The sequence below is a fragment of the Pan paniscus genome, chromosome 1 (assembly GCF_029289425.2).
Source record: "Pan paniscus chromosome 1, NHGRI_mPanPan1-v2.0_pri, whole genome shotgun sequence".
NCBI classification, from domain to species: domain Eukaryota; kingdom Metazoa; phylum Chordata; class Mammalia; order Primates; family Hominidae; genus Pan; species Pan paniscus.
Genome location: NC_073249.2, coordinates 14,817,518 through 14,833,090, shown reverse-complemented (window position 1 = coordinate 14,833,090; position 15,573 = coordinate 14,817,518). Strand labels below are relative to the sequence as shown.

At 42.7% G+C, this 15,573-nt stretch overlaps 1 protein-coding gene and 1 long non-coding RNA gene across 4 annotated transcripts in view; one reads left to right on the top strand and one right to left on the bottom strand.

Annotated features, from left to right (window-relative positions):
• The window catches only part of LOC100973340 (cytochrome c oxidase assembly factor 6 homolog), a 53,511-nt gene extending 37,938 nt beyond the window's left edge, over positions 1-15,573 (top strand). Inside the window, exons 1-3 of one of the 3 annotated variants that reach the window (XM_055101285.3) lie at positions 6,425-6,936; positions 7,484-7,643; positions 15,251-15,573. In XM_055101285.3, coding sequence (XP_054957260.2) covers positions 6,725-6,936; positions 7,484-7,643; positions 15,251-15,346 — 468 coding nt within the window. In that variant the 5' untranslated portion in view covers positions 6,425-6,724 and the 3' untranslated portion in view covers positions 15,347-15,573. Of the gene's footprint in view, positions 1-6,424; positions 7,099-7,483; positions 7,644-15,250 lie in introns of those variants that run through there. The other 2 variants (XM_055101316.3, XM_055101357.3) reach the window with 2 other exon arrangements.
• LOC117977509 (uncharacterized) lies at positions 6,072-6,781 on the bottom strand. Its single transcript, XR_004668684.4, has 2 exons — positions 6,646-6,781; positions 6,072-6,473 (listed from the first exon to the last, which is right to left on the bottom strand). It is a non-coding gene; the product is annotated as an uncharacterized LOC117977509 (long non-coding RNA).

Below are 15,573 nucleotides of genomic sequence, written 5' to 3'. Positions count from 1 at the left end.
TTTCTTAGTCGTATATAAAATAATGGTGCAGGCCGGGTGCGGTGACTCACGCCTGTAATCCCAGCACTTTGGGAGGCCAAGGCAGGCGAATCACAAGGTCAGGAGATCAAGACCATCCTGGCTAATACGGTGAAACCCCGTCTCTACTAAAAATTCAAAAAATTAGCCCGGCGTGGTGATACGCGCCTGTAGTCCCAGCTACTCGGGAGGCTGGGCAGGAGAATGACTTGAACCCGGGAGGAAGAGGTTGCAGTGAGCTGAGATCGGGCCACTGCACTCCAGCCTGGGGGACAGAGTGACACTCTGTCTCAAAAAGAAGAAGAAGAAGGAGGAGAAGGAGAAGGAGAAGAGTGCAACTTATGATGAATGCATCTTAGATGAGATGAAACATTATTCTGTTTATAAGACTTCTCTTCCTTTAAGTCTAAGATAAAGTGACTTCTATAATACAGTAATATTAATAATTAACATTTTCTTTTTTCTTTTTCCTATAACACTTACCTAACATACTACATATACTTTATTTGTTATGTCTATTGCTTATTGTCTCCCTGCTAAAATGCACATTCCATGAGGGTAGGAATTTTTATCTATATGTTCTCTGATGTCTCCTAAGCCCCTAAAACAGCACATAGTAAGTGCTCTCTCTCTCTCTCTCTATATATATATATATGTATGTATGTTGAATGAATGAAATTTTTTAATGTGCTAGACACTCTTCTAAGTGCTTTGCATGGCTTGTTTCATTTAACTTTCACAAGAAACCTAAGGTCTATATTACCACCCACATTTTCAGTCGAGGGAACCAATGTATATAAAGATTCAGTAACCTGACCAAGGTTGCACAGCTTGACACTGGAGGAAATAGAATTCAAGTGTAGTCTGCCTCTGAACACAATACTCTTCTCCATTCCACTGTGCTGTTTCTAATACCACCTGTGTTCCCCTTTTTGAGGTCTCTTGGCAAACTCTTGTTCTGGACACCCATTGCATTGGATGCCTGCCTCTATCATAGCTCTTATTGCCCTTTATTAGAGGATAATATGGTCCATGTCCTCCACTAGACTGAGCTTCTCAAAGGCTGAGACCTACCTTATTTGTCTTTTTTTTTTCTTTTTGAGACGGAGTCTCGCTCTGTTGCCCAGGCTGGAGTGCAGTGGCACGATCTCAGCTCACTGCAACCTCCGCCTCCCGGGTTCATGCCATTCTCCTGCCTCAACCTCCTGAGTAGCTGGGACTACAGGCACCCGCCATCACGCCTGGCTAATTTTTTGTATTTTTAGTAGAGACGGTGTTTCACCCTGTTAGCCAGGATGGTCTCAATCTCCTGACCTCATGATCCACCCGCCTCAGCCTCCCAAAGTGCTGGGATTACAGGCATGGGCCACTGGCCTCTTATTTGTCTTTATCCCCAAGGCCTACCATGGAGGTTGGCACTGCACAGACGCATAATGTCTGTGAAATGAACTGGCTATGTAAATACAGAGCAGGGAGCATAAAAGAGAACTGGAAGGCTTCTAACGGGAAGACAAAGGACTTGTGGAACTGATGAAAAAGAACAGCTTAAGAAGAGCAGCGCTTCTAGAGAGAAAACATCGAGTCCAGTTCTGAACGTCTCGGAATGATGGAAAGATAAACAAGTGAAGATATCCAGTAGGGACGTGGAACAAGAAAACTGTCACAAAGGTTCTTTTAAGGACCAAAACATAGTCTTGCAAGTCGTTGTGACAGAAGTGCTAACTGAAACTATCAGAGTGAATTGACTCACCAACTAAAACAATGCAGAGAGAGAGAGAGGAGAGCGAGAGAGACAGAGAAATGAAGGGACAGCATCTTGGCGTATACCTATAGTTAAGGGGGTTGAGGAAGGCAAGGAGACAGCACAGAGATCTAGAAGAAATTCGGAAGATCGCTGTAGCAACACTGAAGTCAAGGGAATCGTTCTCCGGTCTGTGCCCGTGAGTAGGTGTCTGTGATAACTGCTTTGTAACAGTACAGATTATAAATAAAAGTCTGTGGGCAGCAACAGAAAAACAACACATACATTTTCAGTGCGACTGGGTCTGTCTGGCCCTGCCCACCAGTGGTTTGGGGATCTACTTCGTTCCGACTAGAGAGCACCCACTCAAAATTTCCTCTGGATGGCAACCCAGTACAACACGTCTTCCACCTCTTCACACTGACTCCTCCTCGCCTCCTCTCTCCTCCAAACATAGGCTGGGTGATTACACCCTCTTTGTGTCAAAACAGCACACTTGAAATCATTTTATGGCACCCACATTCTTCCATTTTAATCTTTAAGATTTTGTAAGGTGAAATGGTCTTTGCAATTGTTATCCTGTGTTAATTTTCTTTTTCTTGTCGACACCCCAAAATTCCTCTCTTCTAGTTTGTTTTTGCTCTGTTAGTGAAACCAGCATTTCCCAACTGGCGAACTAGACTTCTTCAGGGGTAGGGTGGGGAATGTTATTGCAACTCACTACATCTCTCTGGTAATAAGTTCCTTGTCTATCCCTTAAGCTTACCACAGACCACTAGGAATTGCTTAGGTGCACGGTGGCATTTAGCACTAGAGACCACTAACTTTTGACCTCGAAGAGCACTTAAGATACTAAATTCATTAAAAATTTAGTAATAACACTACAAATATTCTGTGTGACCACTATTTTTGCCTTTCTGTAAATCAAATTTATTAAAGATGACCTTCCTCAGGTCAATTACTCATTTTATTTGTTTAGAAATTGTGAGATATACATTCCTATGGAAAAGTGAATAAAACATATATGTACAGTTTATTTAAAGAATAATTATCAAGCGAACACTCAGGTCCATAAACAAAACATTCTCCACATCCCAGGAGCCCCACCATGTGCCCCTCCCTGATCATATCTCCTTTCTTACCCTAGAGAGGAACATTTGTGATAATCATTCCTTAGCTTTTCTGTATAGTTTTACTACTTATGACTGTTATTTTAAACAATACAGTAGAGTTCTGCCCATTTTTGAACTTTATGTAAGTGGAAACATTCTGTATTCGTTGGTTGTCTCAGTATGGCAATTCACCATGTTATTGTAAATAATCGTTTGTTTCTCTTTGTTGCTGTATTATATTTCACAGTATGACTATACCATAATTTATCCATTCTATTGTTGATACAAGTTTGAGTTGCATAATGGTTTCAGCTATTAAAAAAATGCATATGTACAGGAAATTCTGTAGAGTTGCTGAGTCACAGTGAATGTGTATCTTCAATGTTACTAGATAATTCAATCTTACTAGATAATGCCACACTGTTTTCCCTGATTGTATCAACTTATGCTACCACAGTGTATGAGGATATTCCTTGCTTCTTCCTTAAAACTTGTTTCTGTCAGACTTTTAAATTATTTTTTGATCTGCTGGGTGTCTAATAGTACTGCATTGTTATTTTCATGTTCCTTTCTATAGTTACTAATGAGAATGTTGGTCCTTTCATATATTAGTCATTTGCATTTGGTGTTGTGCCTGTTTAAGCTTTTTGCCCATTTTCAAAATGGGCAAGTCTATTTCTTATTGATTTGTGTTATTTGTATATTCTGAATACTAATCCTTTTTCACTTGCTTCATGGTATTGTTTGGTAAACAAAAGTCCATTACTTTTATGTAGCCCAATATTTTTATGTATGTAATACATCTTTTTTTTTTTTTTTTTTTTTTTTGACGGAGTCTCTCCCTGTTGCCCAGGCTGGAGTGCAATGGCACGATCTCAGCTCACTGCAACCTCCGCCTCCTGAGTTCAAGCAATTCTCCTGCATCAGCCTCCTGAGTAGCTGGGATTACAGGCACACACCACCACATCCGGCTAATTTTTTGTATCTTTATTAGAGACGGGGTTTCACCATGTTGGCCAGGCTGGTCTCGAACTCCTTACCTCATGATCCGTCTGCCTCAGCTTCCCAAAGTGCTGGGACTACAGGCGTGAGTCACCGCGCCTGGCCACATCATTTGATAATTACTGAGGCTTTCCTTTATGGCTAAAAATTCCTCTTAACCTAAGTCATAAAGATTTTTTCTTATATAGGTCCACATAACTTACCTGAAATCCCTGGAGCCAGATGTTTGAAATATAGACTATTTTAAATATTAGAAGGGTAGTATGAAACATACAACATATATTGTATAATATTCTCAACAAGAACTGGGACAGTACCCATAATGAAATACATTAATATTTCTACAGAAAAGCATATGCAGTCACCTAAGTGATAATGTTAGTAACAACTATAAAGAGCCTCATGTTACTTTAAGTCGTATTTTTCACCAAATGAGTTCCAAAGTGTGTGGTGTTTCAGAGGTTTGGGGATTTTATAATTAGTACAAAAGTTATGGTAGCCTTATTCAGTAAGAATGGAATTATTTCAAAGTTTGTAGGAACTTACTGGTGGAGCCACGTACCTGGGATTTGTATGAAGATTCTTCACTACTCATTCAAATTATGTAATAATTTCTCTACTTTTGAGTTACTTGTTTTTCTTGAAATTTGTACGGTCATCTAAATCTTATTTGCACTAAATTGTTTACAAGATTATCTAACTTTTTTGATGTCTATAGTATTTCTAGTTTCCATTCTTGATAAAGATTGTTGCCATCCCTCCTTTTATAGCTATTAGATGTTTGCCAATTTTAATTTGTTCTTTTCCAAAAAAAATCAACTTTTGGTTTCTTTCAACCTATTCTATGCTGTGATGTGCTAGTGAGTTAGCTCCAAACATAGAATCCTGGCTTGTTTGTTGATTTCCATAGTGTAAACAGTCCCATCATGGTTGACTTCAAGCTACTTATTTGAATTGGCCCCAAACATAAAACAAAATCCTGGCTTGTTTGTTGAGTTCCATAGTGTAAACAGTCCCATCGTGGGTGACTTCAAGCTACTTATTTGATGTTATTGATCATGGAGTTGCCAAGAGGTGTGCACAATTGGCTCTCCCATGCCAGTACAGGCTGGCTCTGGTACACCACTGCTTTTATTTTTCATTTCGTTAATTTCTGCTCTTAACATTATTTCTGTCCTTCTATTTTCTGTCTTATTTTGCTGTCCTTTTTCTAACTTCTTGAAAAGGGATTTTCAGCTCAAGACTTTTCAGACTCTTCTAATACACTTACTTATGGCTATAAATGTCCCTGTAAGTGCTGCTTCAGTTTCATCCCACAGGTGTTGCTATTGTATTTTATGGTTCAGTTCAAAATATTTTCTCAATACCATTGACTCTGTCTCTGTTATTCAGACTTGTTTTTACAGTTCTTTATTGATTTCTATCTTAAATGCACTGTAGTAAAAAATGACAATTATTTCAATTTTCAAAATTTCTTGAGTTGCTTTATAACTAAGTATGTGGTTGACTGTGGTGATGTGTCTGCTTTCAAAAAACTGTACATTCTGATTTTGGTCGTGTTGTTCTGTACATATTAATTGCGTCATTTTTACATCATGTTATTCACGTTTCCTATATCCTTAATTTCTCTCTTGCTAGTCTTAACAATTAGTGAGAAAGCCCTGTTAAAATTACCCAATATGACCAGGCATTTTTTTCTTTGTAATTCTGTCGCTTCACTTTGTTTCATATGTATTTTTCATTAGGTACTTATAAATTTTAAATTTAAAACACATTTCCTTTTTAGACTCAGAAGTCATCTAAGACTCCTTTCATTCCTTTTATATCCCATCAGTCATATTTAAAAGATATCTATATGTAAACTGACGTCAATAGACATGATGTAAAAGAAGGGGGTGGCTCTGGTAAAGCTAAAGTAACTCCACTATGAGAGTGCATTAACTATGGGGGAAATACTTTCTATATTGCAGAACACATATTTGGTGGTACTTAGCCTCACATCGCCACCCGGAAAAGTCTGCATATATTGAATTTGGAATGGATCAAACTACACTGAGTGCAAAATTGTAAATTGCATCTTATATAAATGTTTTAGAACTAGATGATGGAGCAGATGGGATCTATTAAGAGAACGGGGTGCCAGATGACTGACCATAAACATGCTTTTTAATAAAGATTCTGCTGAGAGATTAACTCATATATATTTTCTAAAATTTTTATTTCTTGTTCATTTTGTTTCTAAGATATTCACTCACATATTAAAAATAACAACGTCTCAAAACATTTGAAGCAACTCTCTTCATCCCTTTTAAAAATACCTTGCTGTTTCGGGGGTTAAAAAAAGCCACAAGGGAGATTAAAACAATACAAATATTTATTTTCCCAACTCCCCTGCCAAGGGTTCTGGGACGTCACCGCCTCTTTCTGGGGCCCGTTTCATCCTTTTCTTTTAATCCAAGAAGAGATGGTGTTGTGCGCCTGTAGTCCCAGCTACCTGGGAGGCAGGCTGAGGGGGGAGGATCTTTTGGGTCCAGGATTTTGAGGCTGCAGTAAGCCGTGTTCTCACCACTGCACTCGAGACTGGGCGGAAGAGCGAGACCCTGTATCAAAAACAAAACAAAACGAGAAGGCATCGCGGCTCTGTAACACTCCGTCCAGCTCTCGCACTCTCAGATGCAAACTTCCACACAAACTCCTCGGCTCGCCTTGTCCCGCGGGACTAGCATATCAAGCCTTCCGGGACACACCGTGCGATGATATATACGTATATACCCTTCTTGTCCTTGAAGGCCGGAAGTCGGTCTTACAGATAAAAGCGAAACAGGAAGTCCCGCCCTTCTATGGAAAGTAAATGGTAGCTCGGAAGGGTCAAAAGAGTCCGCGGTTTCGCCGCGTGAATTGCTTTTTGTGGCTGGGGAGGTCTACGCTTCTAGAGCTCGAGCCAGCGGGGCGACCCTGCAGTGGCAGGACTCGGCACCGCGCCCTCCACCGCCGGTTGGTGGCCTGCGTGACCGTTTCCTCCCGTCGACATCGAAAGGAAGCCGGACGTGGGCGGGCAGAGAGGTCGGCTTGCTGATGGGTCCGGGTGGGGCGCGCGTGGACTATGGGCCCGGGAGGTCCCTTACTGTCCCCGAGCCGCGGGTTCCTCTTGTGCAAAACGGGGTGGCACTCCAATCGCCTGCTTGGTGATTGTGGCCCCCACACACCTGTTTTTACAGCGCTTAGGTTCGAACAGTAACCCTGTAAACTAGGCACTGCTGTCCCCGCTTTACTGGTGGGAAACGGGCTCGGAGAGAATAAATGAGCTGCCCTAAGCGACTGGGACAGAACCACAGTTCTCAGCCGGGCTTTCTGAGCCCACGCTGCCGCCCCAGCAGGGATCAAATCACACAGTGTGAGATAAGCCTCAAGAGCGGGTGGCCTTATGCTGCCACTGAGAACTGATTGGGTTCAGTTGCCTCATCAAAATCCCTAAGCATGGTTTTGTTTTTTTTGTTTTTTTTTTTTTTTAGTTTTAAAGGAAGAGGAAATTGACAGTTTTCCTCTTTCCTTACCTTCTCTTCAGATTACAAAGTTCATTGTTAATCTCAAATATGATTTTGGCCAACAGCTTCATCGCAGTAGGAATGGCAGCCCCATCTATGAAGGAAAGACAGGTCTGCTGGGGGGCCCGGGATGAGTACTGGAAGTGTTTAGATGAGAACTTAGAGGATGCTTCTCAATGCAAGAAGTTAAGAAGCTCTTTCGAATCAAGTTGTCCCCAACAGTGGGTAAGTCACACTTTGATGTGTTTCTCTTCCCTGTTAAGATACATCGAGCTTATACTGTGAGTGGTAGGCTGACATGAAGCACTCTCTGAGGCATGTCAATTAACAGTTTCTTTGAGGCGCAGAGAAAACCTTGCCTGGTAATTCAGCCTTATTTGATGCACTTACATCAGCTAGATCTTTGGAGAATGTCAACTGACACATTAAAGAGCATCGAAAAACACAACAAACATATGAACAGTAACCAAAAAATTCCAGTTCATTTCACTGGTAGACTTTTCCAGGATCTTCTGAAGGGGTAGTATTTAATCTTGGGCAGGAGTTGGCAAAATTATTGACCTAGAGCTACTATCAGAAATAAAGCATTCCCAGTTGCTCACCCAAAATCCTATAAGTCATCATATACCCAAAATATAAAGAAAGGAGTTTGGTAAGCAGAAGAAAGAAAAGGTTCATATGGTGGATTCTGTCTCCCTGACAGGCATTCAAGCGCTGTATCCCCATCCTTAGTATAAGGGGGGATTGGAAAGAGGACTATTACTGAGGTTAGTAAGTGGCTGTGTGTGCTAAGTGCTTGACATTTTCATCTTCACCAGTACCTGTTAAGATAGGTGTTGTTGGCTGGGTGCGGTGGCTCACGCCTGTAATCCCAGCACTTTGGGAGGCTGAGGCAGGCAGATCACGAGGTCAGGAGTTCAAGACCAGCCTGGCCGACATAGTGAAACCCCATCTCTACTAAAAATACAAAAAAAAAAAAAAATAGATGGGCATGGTGGCACATGCCTCTAATCCCAGCTACTCAGGAGGCTGAGGCAGGAGAATTGCTTGAACCAGGACCTGGGAGGTGGAGGTTGCAGTGAGCCAAGATCACGCCACTGCATTCCAGCCTGGGCCACAGAGTGAGACGTTGTTATTCTCCATCTCCAGAGGAGGCAGCTGAAGCTCAGAGCATTGAAGTAACTCGCTTGTTATTACTCAGCAAGTGGCAAAACTGTAATTTTAAGGCAGGCCTAACTGGCTGGTGTGGGATTTGAACTTGGATTTGCCTGTGCTTTTTCACTGTCTTATGCTGCTCCAAAATATACCATGTAGTTGGAAAACAGATACTTTTAGAGTTGAAGTGGTTTTAGGGGTTTTACCCTCTCATACCTCAAACCTTTAAAAGGCTCTGAAGGAGGCCACAAGAAGGCTGTGATGCAGGGAGGGGTCGTATTGGTGGCTGAGCTGGGGATGAACACAGTGAACAGAAATTACTTTATTTTTCTTTCTTTAATTTTTAGAGACAGGTTCTCAATCTGTCACCCTGGCTTGAGTGTAGTGGCGTGATCATAGCTCACTGCAGCCTTGACCTCCTGGCCTCAAGCGATCTTCCCGCCTAAACCTCCTGAGAAGCTGGCACTATAGGCATTTGCCACCATGCCTGGCTAATTTTTAAAATTATTTTGTAAAGACAGGATCTCACTATGTTGCCCAGGCTGGGCTCGAACTCCTGGGCTCAAGTGATCTTCCCACCTCGACCTCCCAAAGCACTGGGATTAACAGGCGTGAGTCACCACGCCTGGCCAGGCATTGCTTTAGATGAACTCTTCATCTGTAAAACCAGCCTGTTACAACCTATCTCATGGGATTGTTATGACAACAAAATGCATAACTTGACATGTAAACTGAAAACTGATCAGTGTGGGACTCTATGATTGAATTAGATAATGACTCCAGAAGGAAATATTATACATCTGTAGTTTTCCCATTAGGCAGATGCATTGAGAGGAACTCCAGGCTTAAGGAGTTCCCCTTCGATCCCACTTTTATCCTCTCTCTCCTCCTGCAACCCACTGCTTTTTCTCCAGCCTGATGGCTCCCACTCCCACACTTCAGGGGCAGCTTCCAGTCTGTGTGTCAGAAAGGGTTTTTACAACCAGCCATTTGGTTCTTGATTGTATGTACATCTCTCTCACTCAAGCAGACTGGGTGCCATCCCCTGAGGCCCCAACCTCTCTCCAGGTCACTGCGTCCTAGTCACCGCTAACATGAATTGAGCACATCCTCTACACTCTACACACTTGAAATGTGTCATCTATCTTATTTATCCCTCGTGGAACTCTCTTAGCGGTTTTATAGGTAAGGGCACATTGACATGAAGTCACTTGTAGTAACAGAGCCTGGATTTGAACTCAGTAGTCTGATTCCAGACCCCATATACTTCTTCCTATGCCTACCATGCAAGAAAAGGATCCATGAAAATAGCTTGCACAAGTCTCATGTAGTTCTAGAAACTGAGTTATCATTCAAGTCTACTTGAATACAAAAGCCCTGTCTCCTTGGGTCCCTTTACGGTTCTCTCACCCAGTTTCTTCATTCGTGTCTGGCAGCCACCGCTCTTTGGAATGCCTTGCTGTGAGTCTGTTAAATGCCCGTGTTCATTAGAGCTCCCTTCTCTGCTACTCACTCGTCCAAGGCAATCCTGTTTACAGCCATGGCTTGAAGTCCCAGCTTATGTGTTGATGCCTATCTTAGCCCAGGCTGTCATAACAAAATACCTTATAGAAATTTATTTCTCACAGTTTTGGAGGCTGGAGGTCCGAGATCAGCATGCCAGCATGGTCAGTTTGTGATGAGGGCCGTCCTCCTGGCTTGTAGACAGCTACCTTCTTGCTGTGTTGCCACCCAACAGAGAGAGAGAGAGAGAGGTCCAGTCTCTTTCTCCTCTTTTTTTTTGTTGTTGTTGTTGTTGTTGTTGAGACAGAGTCTCACTCTGTCACCCAGGCTGGGGTGCAGTGGTGTGATCTCAGCTCACTGCAACCTCTGCTGCCCAGGTTCAAGCAGTTCTCCTGCCTCAGCCTCCTGAGTAGCTGGGATTACAAGCACCCGCCACCACACCCAGTGACTTTTTGTAGTTTTAGTAGAGATGGGGTTTCACCATCTTGGCCAGGCTGGTCTTGAACTCCTGACCTCTTGTTCCACCCGCCTTGGCCTCCCAAAGTGCTGGGATTACAGGCGTGAGCCACTGCACCCAGCTCTTCCTCTTCTTATAAGGACATTAATCCCATCAGGTTAGCAGGGCCCACACTCATGACCTGCACCCAGTAGGCCTCTCCTCCCATGCTTCCAGCTTCAGTGAAAGACACCAGCATCAACTTAGGACCCGGGACCTGCGTGTCAGCCTTGACTGAATTATTGGAGTGTTCTCGGGAGGGAGACTAGATAAGTTAGGGCTGTGAGCTCAGCTGCTGTCCAGCTTCACTCTGATCCTTCTGGAAGCTCTGGAGTGTAAATTGCACCATAATTCATGGCTTTTGTGCCTGCCAGTCATTGGCATTGGCTGAGGGGCAGGTCTCTGGAGAAGGGGGCAGCCATCTGGTGTTAGCCACTGCCCAGCACAGCGGGGAGTGGGTGCATGGGTCTGCAGAGGGAATCTGGACAGAGGCCCAATAGTGGCCATTACCTCACCTGTCCAGATGCAGGCAGCATGAAGCTACCACAGCACCCCCACATGGGGTGTGTACCTATAAAACTCACCCGTAGAACCGCAGAGCTGAGTGCAAGCTCTCTGTAGCCAGTCTTGCTGCCAGGGGGTGAAGGAGAGGAATGACTGTGTTCATCATCAGTTAAAGCACTTGTGTTGTCCGGGGAAGGAGTATTACAGTTAATGGATCTAGAGCGGAGACTCAGTGTTCCCCTTCTGACAAGAAAAGTACATTCACGTGTTTTGTAAAAAGAGTATTTATTAAAGTTCAAGAACACATAACCTGCCCATTTTAATGGAATGATAGAGAAAAAAAATCTCCCAAATATAGATGATGGCCCTACTTCAGCTCCATAGTCATTTTTTTGGTGCATATCCTGTTCATTTAGTCATTCCACAAATATCTATTGAGCACCTCCTATGTGCCATAGGAAAATACAGCAAGGAAAAATAGACAAAGTGCTCAGCCCTCATGTAGCATACATTCTAGTATGGGGAGAGAGACAAGTAGTAGAATTAAAAGGATGTTATATGGTGATAAGTGATAGGATGAAAAATCAAACAAGGGTACAGGTTTAAGTAAGATGGTCAAGAAAGGTTTTATTTATACAGTAACTGTTTTCACAAAGTTATGAAAAAAGTTAGGGAACAGATAGGCAGATACCTGGTGAAGACGATTCCAGGCAGAGAGAATGAAACAGCCAGAAACCTGCACTGATGGGCCAGGCGCAGTTGCTCATGCCTGTAATCCCAGCACTTTGGGAGGCCGAGGTGGGCGGATCACCTGAGGTCAGGATTTGAGACCAGCCTGGCCAACATGGCAAAACCCAGTCTCTACTAAAAATACAAAAATTAGCTGGGTGTGATGGTGGGCACCTGTAATCCCAACTATTTGGGAGGCTGAGGCAGGAGAATTGCTTGAACCCGGGAGGTGGAGTTTCCAGTAAGCTGAGATCATGCCACTGCACTCCAGCCTGGGTGAGTACAAGACTCTGGTTTTTTTTTTTTTTTTTTTTGAAAAAAACAAAACAAACAAAAAAAGCAACAAAAACCTGCACCGATGTGTTTAAGGGACAGTAAGAAGAAAATAGCATAAGTTAGAGCCAAGAGACGGGAGGCCAGGGAGGTAATTTTTTAATTTTTTTTTTTTTTCCCCAGACAGTCTCACTCTGTTGCCCAGGCTGGAGTGCAGTGGTGTGATCTTTGCCACTCCCAAGGCAGGTGGATCACCTGAGGTCAGGAGTTCGAGACCAGCCTGGCCAACATGGCGAAACCCTATCTCTACTAAAAATACAAAAATTAGCCAGGCGCGGTGGCACGTGCCTGTAGTCCCAGCTACTCGGGAGGCTGAGGCAGGAGAATCACTGGAACCTGGTAGGCAGAGGTTGCAGTGAGCCAAGATCACGCCACTGCACTCCAGCTTGGGTGACAGAGTAAGACTCTGTCTCAAAAATAAAATAAAATAAAAGGCTCCTATTGTTCCTAACTTAGGAGCAGGGATCAGGCCTATCATTCTAGCATCATCTAACAAAGTTCCACAAACAGAGCAACCAGATATCCAAGATCTTTGATCTTAATATCAAATTCATATATTGTCTTTTTTCTATAAAACTTTGAAATGTCTCAGAAATCCCAGTATTTTGGCATTCACACTACTGTCCTGGGTCTTATTCAGTGGTTTAGAGACCACTCGCGTATGTGTATACAGTATTTCTCAATGAATCCTTGTTGATTCATTAGCCTTTTAGAGAAAGGACCGTGTGTTGAGGGTTTAGGCTGTTGGTTGAAAGAGAAGGTGAGGGCTAGGGAGGAGAGCTTTCCAGGCAGAATGTGGTAATATGCAAAGGCGTGGAATCAAGACACACAGGAAATGAGCATGGGGTAGCTCTGTAGGACAAACAGTTCGGGGACTGCTGGTAGATTCAGAGAGGATGGACAGGGGCGCAGGGATGAAGCCATCAGTGGCCTTGTTTGTCTTACAAACCTTAAAGGCAATATGGATACCTTGAAAGATCTTCAAACAAGCAAGTGACCTGATCAAATTTGGCTTTCAGAAAGATTATACTCTGGCAGCCTGGGACAGGTGAATTAAGGATGGTTGAGCCTAGAAACAGAGAAGCCAGTGAAAGAGCTGTTACAGCAACCCAAGTGAGAAATGATGAGGGTTTGTGCTGTGGCAGTGAAGAAGGGAAAAGAGATGTAAGTGTCTAGGTGGATGTGATGCGTTCATTGAAATAGGTATTGGAGGAGAAACATGTTTGGAGAGGAGCAAAGTTCTGGACAAGTTGGGACTGCACCGTCAGTAGGACCTCTAAATGGAGTTGTCTTAGGCAGTTGGAGATGTGACAGGAGATGCAAACATCTATTAATTTGTCACAAAAATGTTAAGGTCAATGTCCACTTCTTCCTTTGGTATCCTTATATAACATCCATCCTAGCCCAATCAGCCTGAGACCACCAGGGATGAATGTATAGTCTGATTTGTGAATGCTTATAACCAGGAAGACCACACACCAGAGAACTGTGGGCATCTCACCAACAAAGAAAAAGAGAGTTATTAGAAGTTTAGGGGAAGAATGGAGTTTAGGTAAAATTTAAATGAAATGGTGTTTTGACAACCTCAGTACAAAGCATAGGTGTCGTCGTCAGCTCTGGATCGAAAAGTGGACCAGGGTTTTCTTTCTTTGAAGTTAAAAGATTGAGTGTCATGTTCATGTTGAGAAATGTTATTTGACATCCTGGAGCTGGGTTGGAGATCAAGGCTGCTTCTGTGTTAGGGCGCCGTAGATCTTCTAGACAAAAGTGGGATGTTTCCTTCTTACAGATCAGACTTCAAACAGCAAGTTTCTGGTAGTTTTTGATTTTAGAGAACAAGATTTCCCAATGAATAAGAAAGCAGTAATCACTCAAATAACGGATCTATTAGCACACTCCGTGGCTGTCGTACACCCTCAGGAGACATGTTTCCTTTCAGCTGACTTTGTGTGTGTCTGTTATCCTAGCTTGATTGATACAGCGCAGGGCAGATTTTTACATTTGCAGTCCAAGATAATTTTTACTTACAAGCACCACTGAAATATTTAAGAATTAAATCCGAAGAAAGGCTTTTAACAAAAGAACTAGTGTTTTCTGGTCTGACAATGAAGATGAATTTAGAGTTGATAAGAAAAATGGTCCAGGCTCAGTGTGGTGGCTCACGCCTGCCAGCGCTTTGGGAGGCCAAGGCAGGTGGATCACTTGAGGTCAGGAGTTCGAGACCAGCCTGGCCAAGATGGCAAAACCCCATCGCTACTAAAAATACAAAAAAAGTAGCCGGGCATGGTAGCAGGTGCCTGTAATTGCAGCTACTTGGGAGGCTGAGGCCAGAGAATAGCTTGAACCTGGGAGGCGGACGTTGCAGTGAGCCGAGATTGCTCCACTGCACTCCAGCCTGGGTGACAGAGCGAGACTCTCTGTCAAGAAAGAAAGAAAGAGAGAGAGAAGGAAGGAAGGGAGGGAGGGAGGGAAGGGAATGGAAGGAAGGGAAGGGAGGTAAGAAAAATGGTCCAATGTGTTCTCATTTGAAGCCTTCTGACCTACCTGAGAGCTCTGTGGACTCTGAACTCGCCAGCAAGCCTGACCTGTGTGCACATGGGTCCATTTCTTGAGAAGGTTCCTGAGTTATTCAAATTCTCAATATGGTCTATAATCCAAAAAGGATTAGGATTCACTGGTCTGTACTCTCCTCAGAGACTTATTCATCAAATGCCTCAATTCAAAATGGTTCTAGACAATGAGAACACATCACAGGAAAGGGAACATCACACACCGGGGCCTGTTGTGGGGTGGGGGGAAGGGAGGACAGATAGCATTAGGAGGTATACCTAATGTTAAATGGCGAGTTACTGGGTACAGCACACCAACATGGCACATGTATACATATGTAACTAACCTGCACGTTGTGCACGTGTACCCTAAAACTTAAAGTATAATAAAAAAAAAGAAAAACATCATTCATAGTTACAACTGACACACACACACACAAAATGGTTCTAGAATATAAATCACTTAAATTTATGTTGAATAATATGTTACATTTAAATCTGTGCTTTTGCTTATCTAAGCTGCATAACTTGCCCTTATTTCAAATCCTTTTTTTTTCCAACAGATAAAATATTTTGATAAAAGAAGAGACTACTTAAAATTCAAAGAAAAATTTGAAGCAGGACAATTTGAGCCTTCAGAAACAACTGCAAAATCCTAGACTGTTCATAAAGATTGAAAGTATTCTTTCTGGACATTGAAAAAGCTCCACTGACTATGGAACCGTAATAGTTTGAATCATAGTGAACATCAATACTTGTTCCCTATATACGACACTTGATAATTAAGATGATCAAGAACCAGAAGATCTGTGAAGAAATGAAATAAAATGGTATTTAGTAAGAAATCTCTATTTTAAGAAAAAAAGTAAAACCTGTTATAAACACA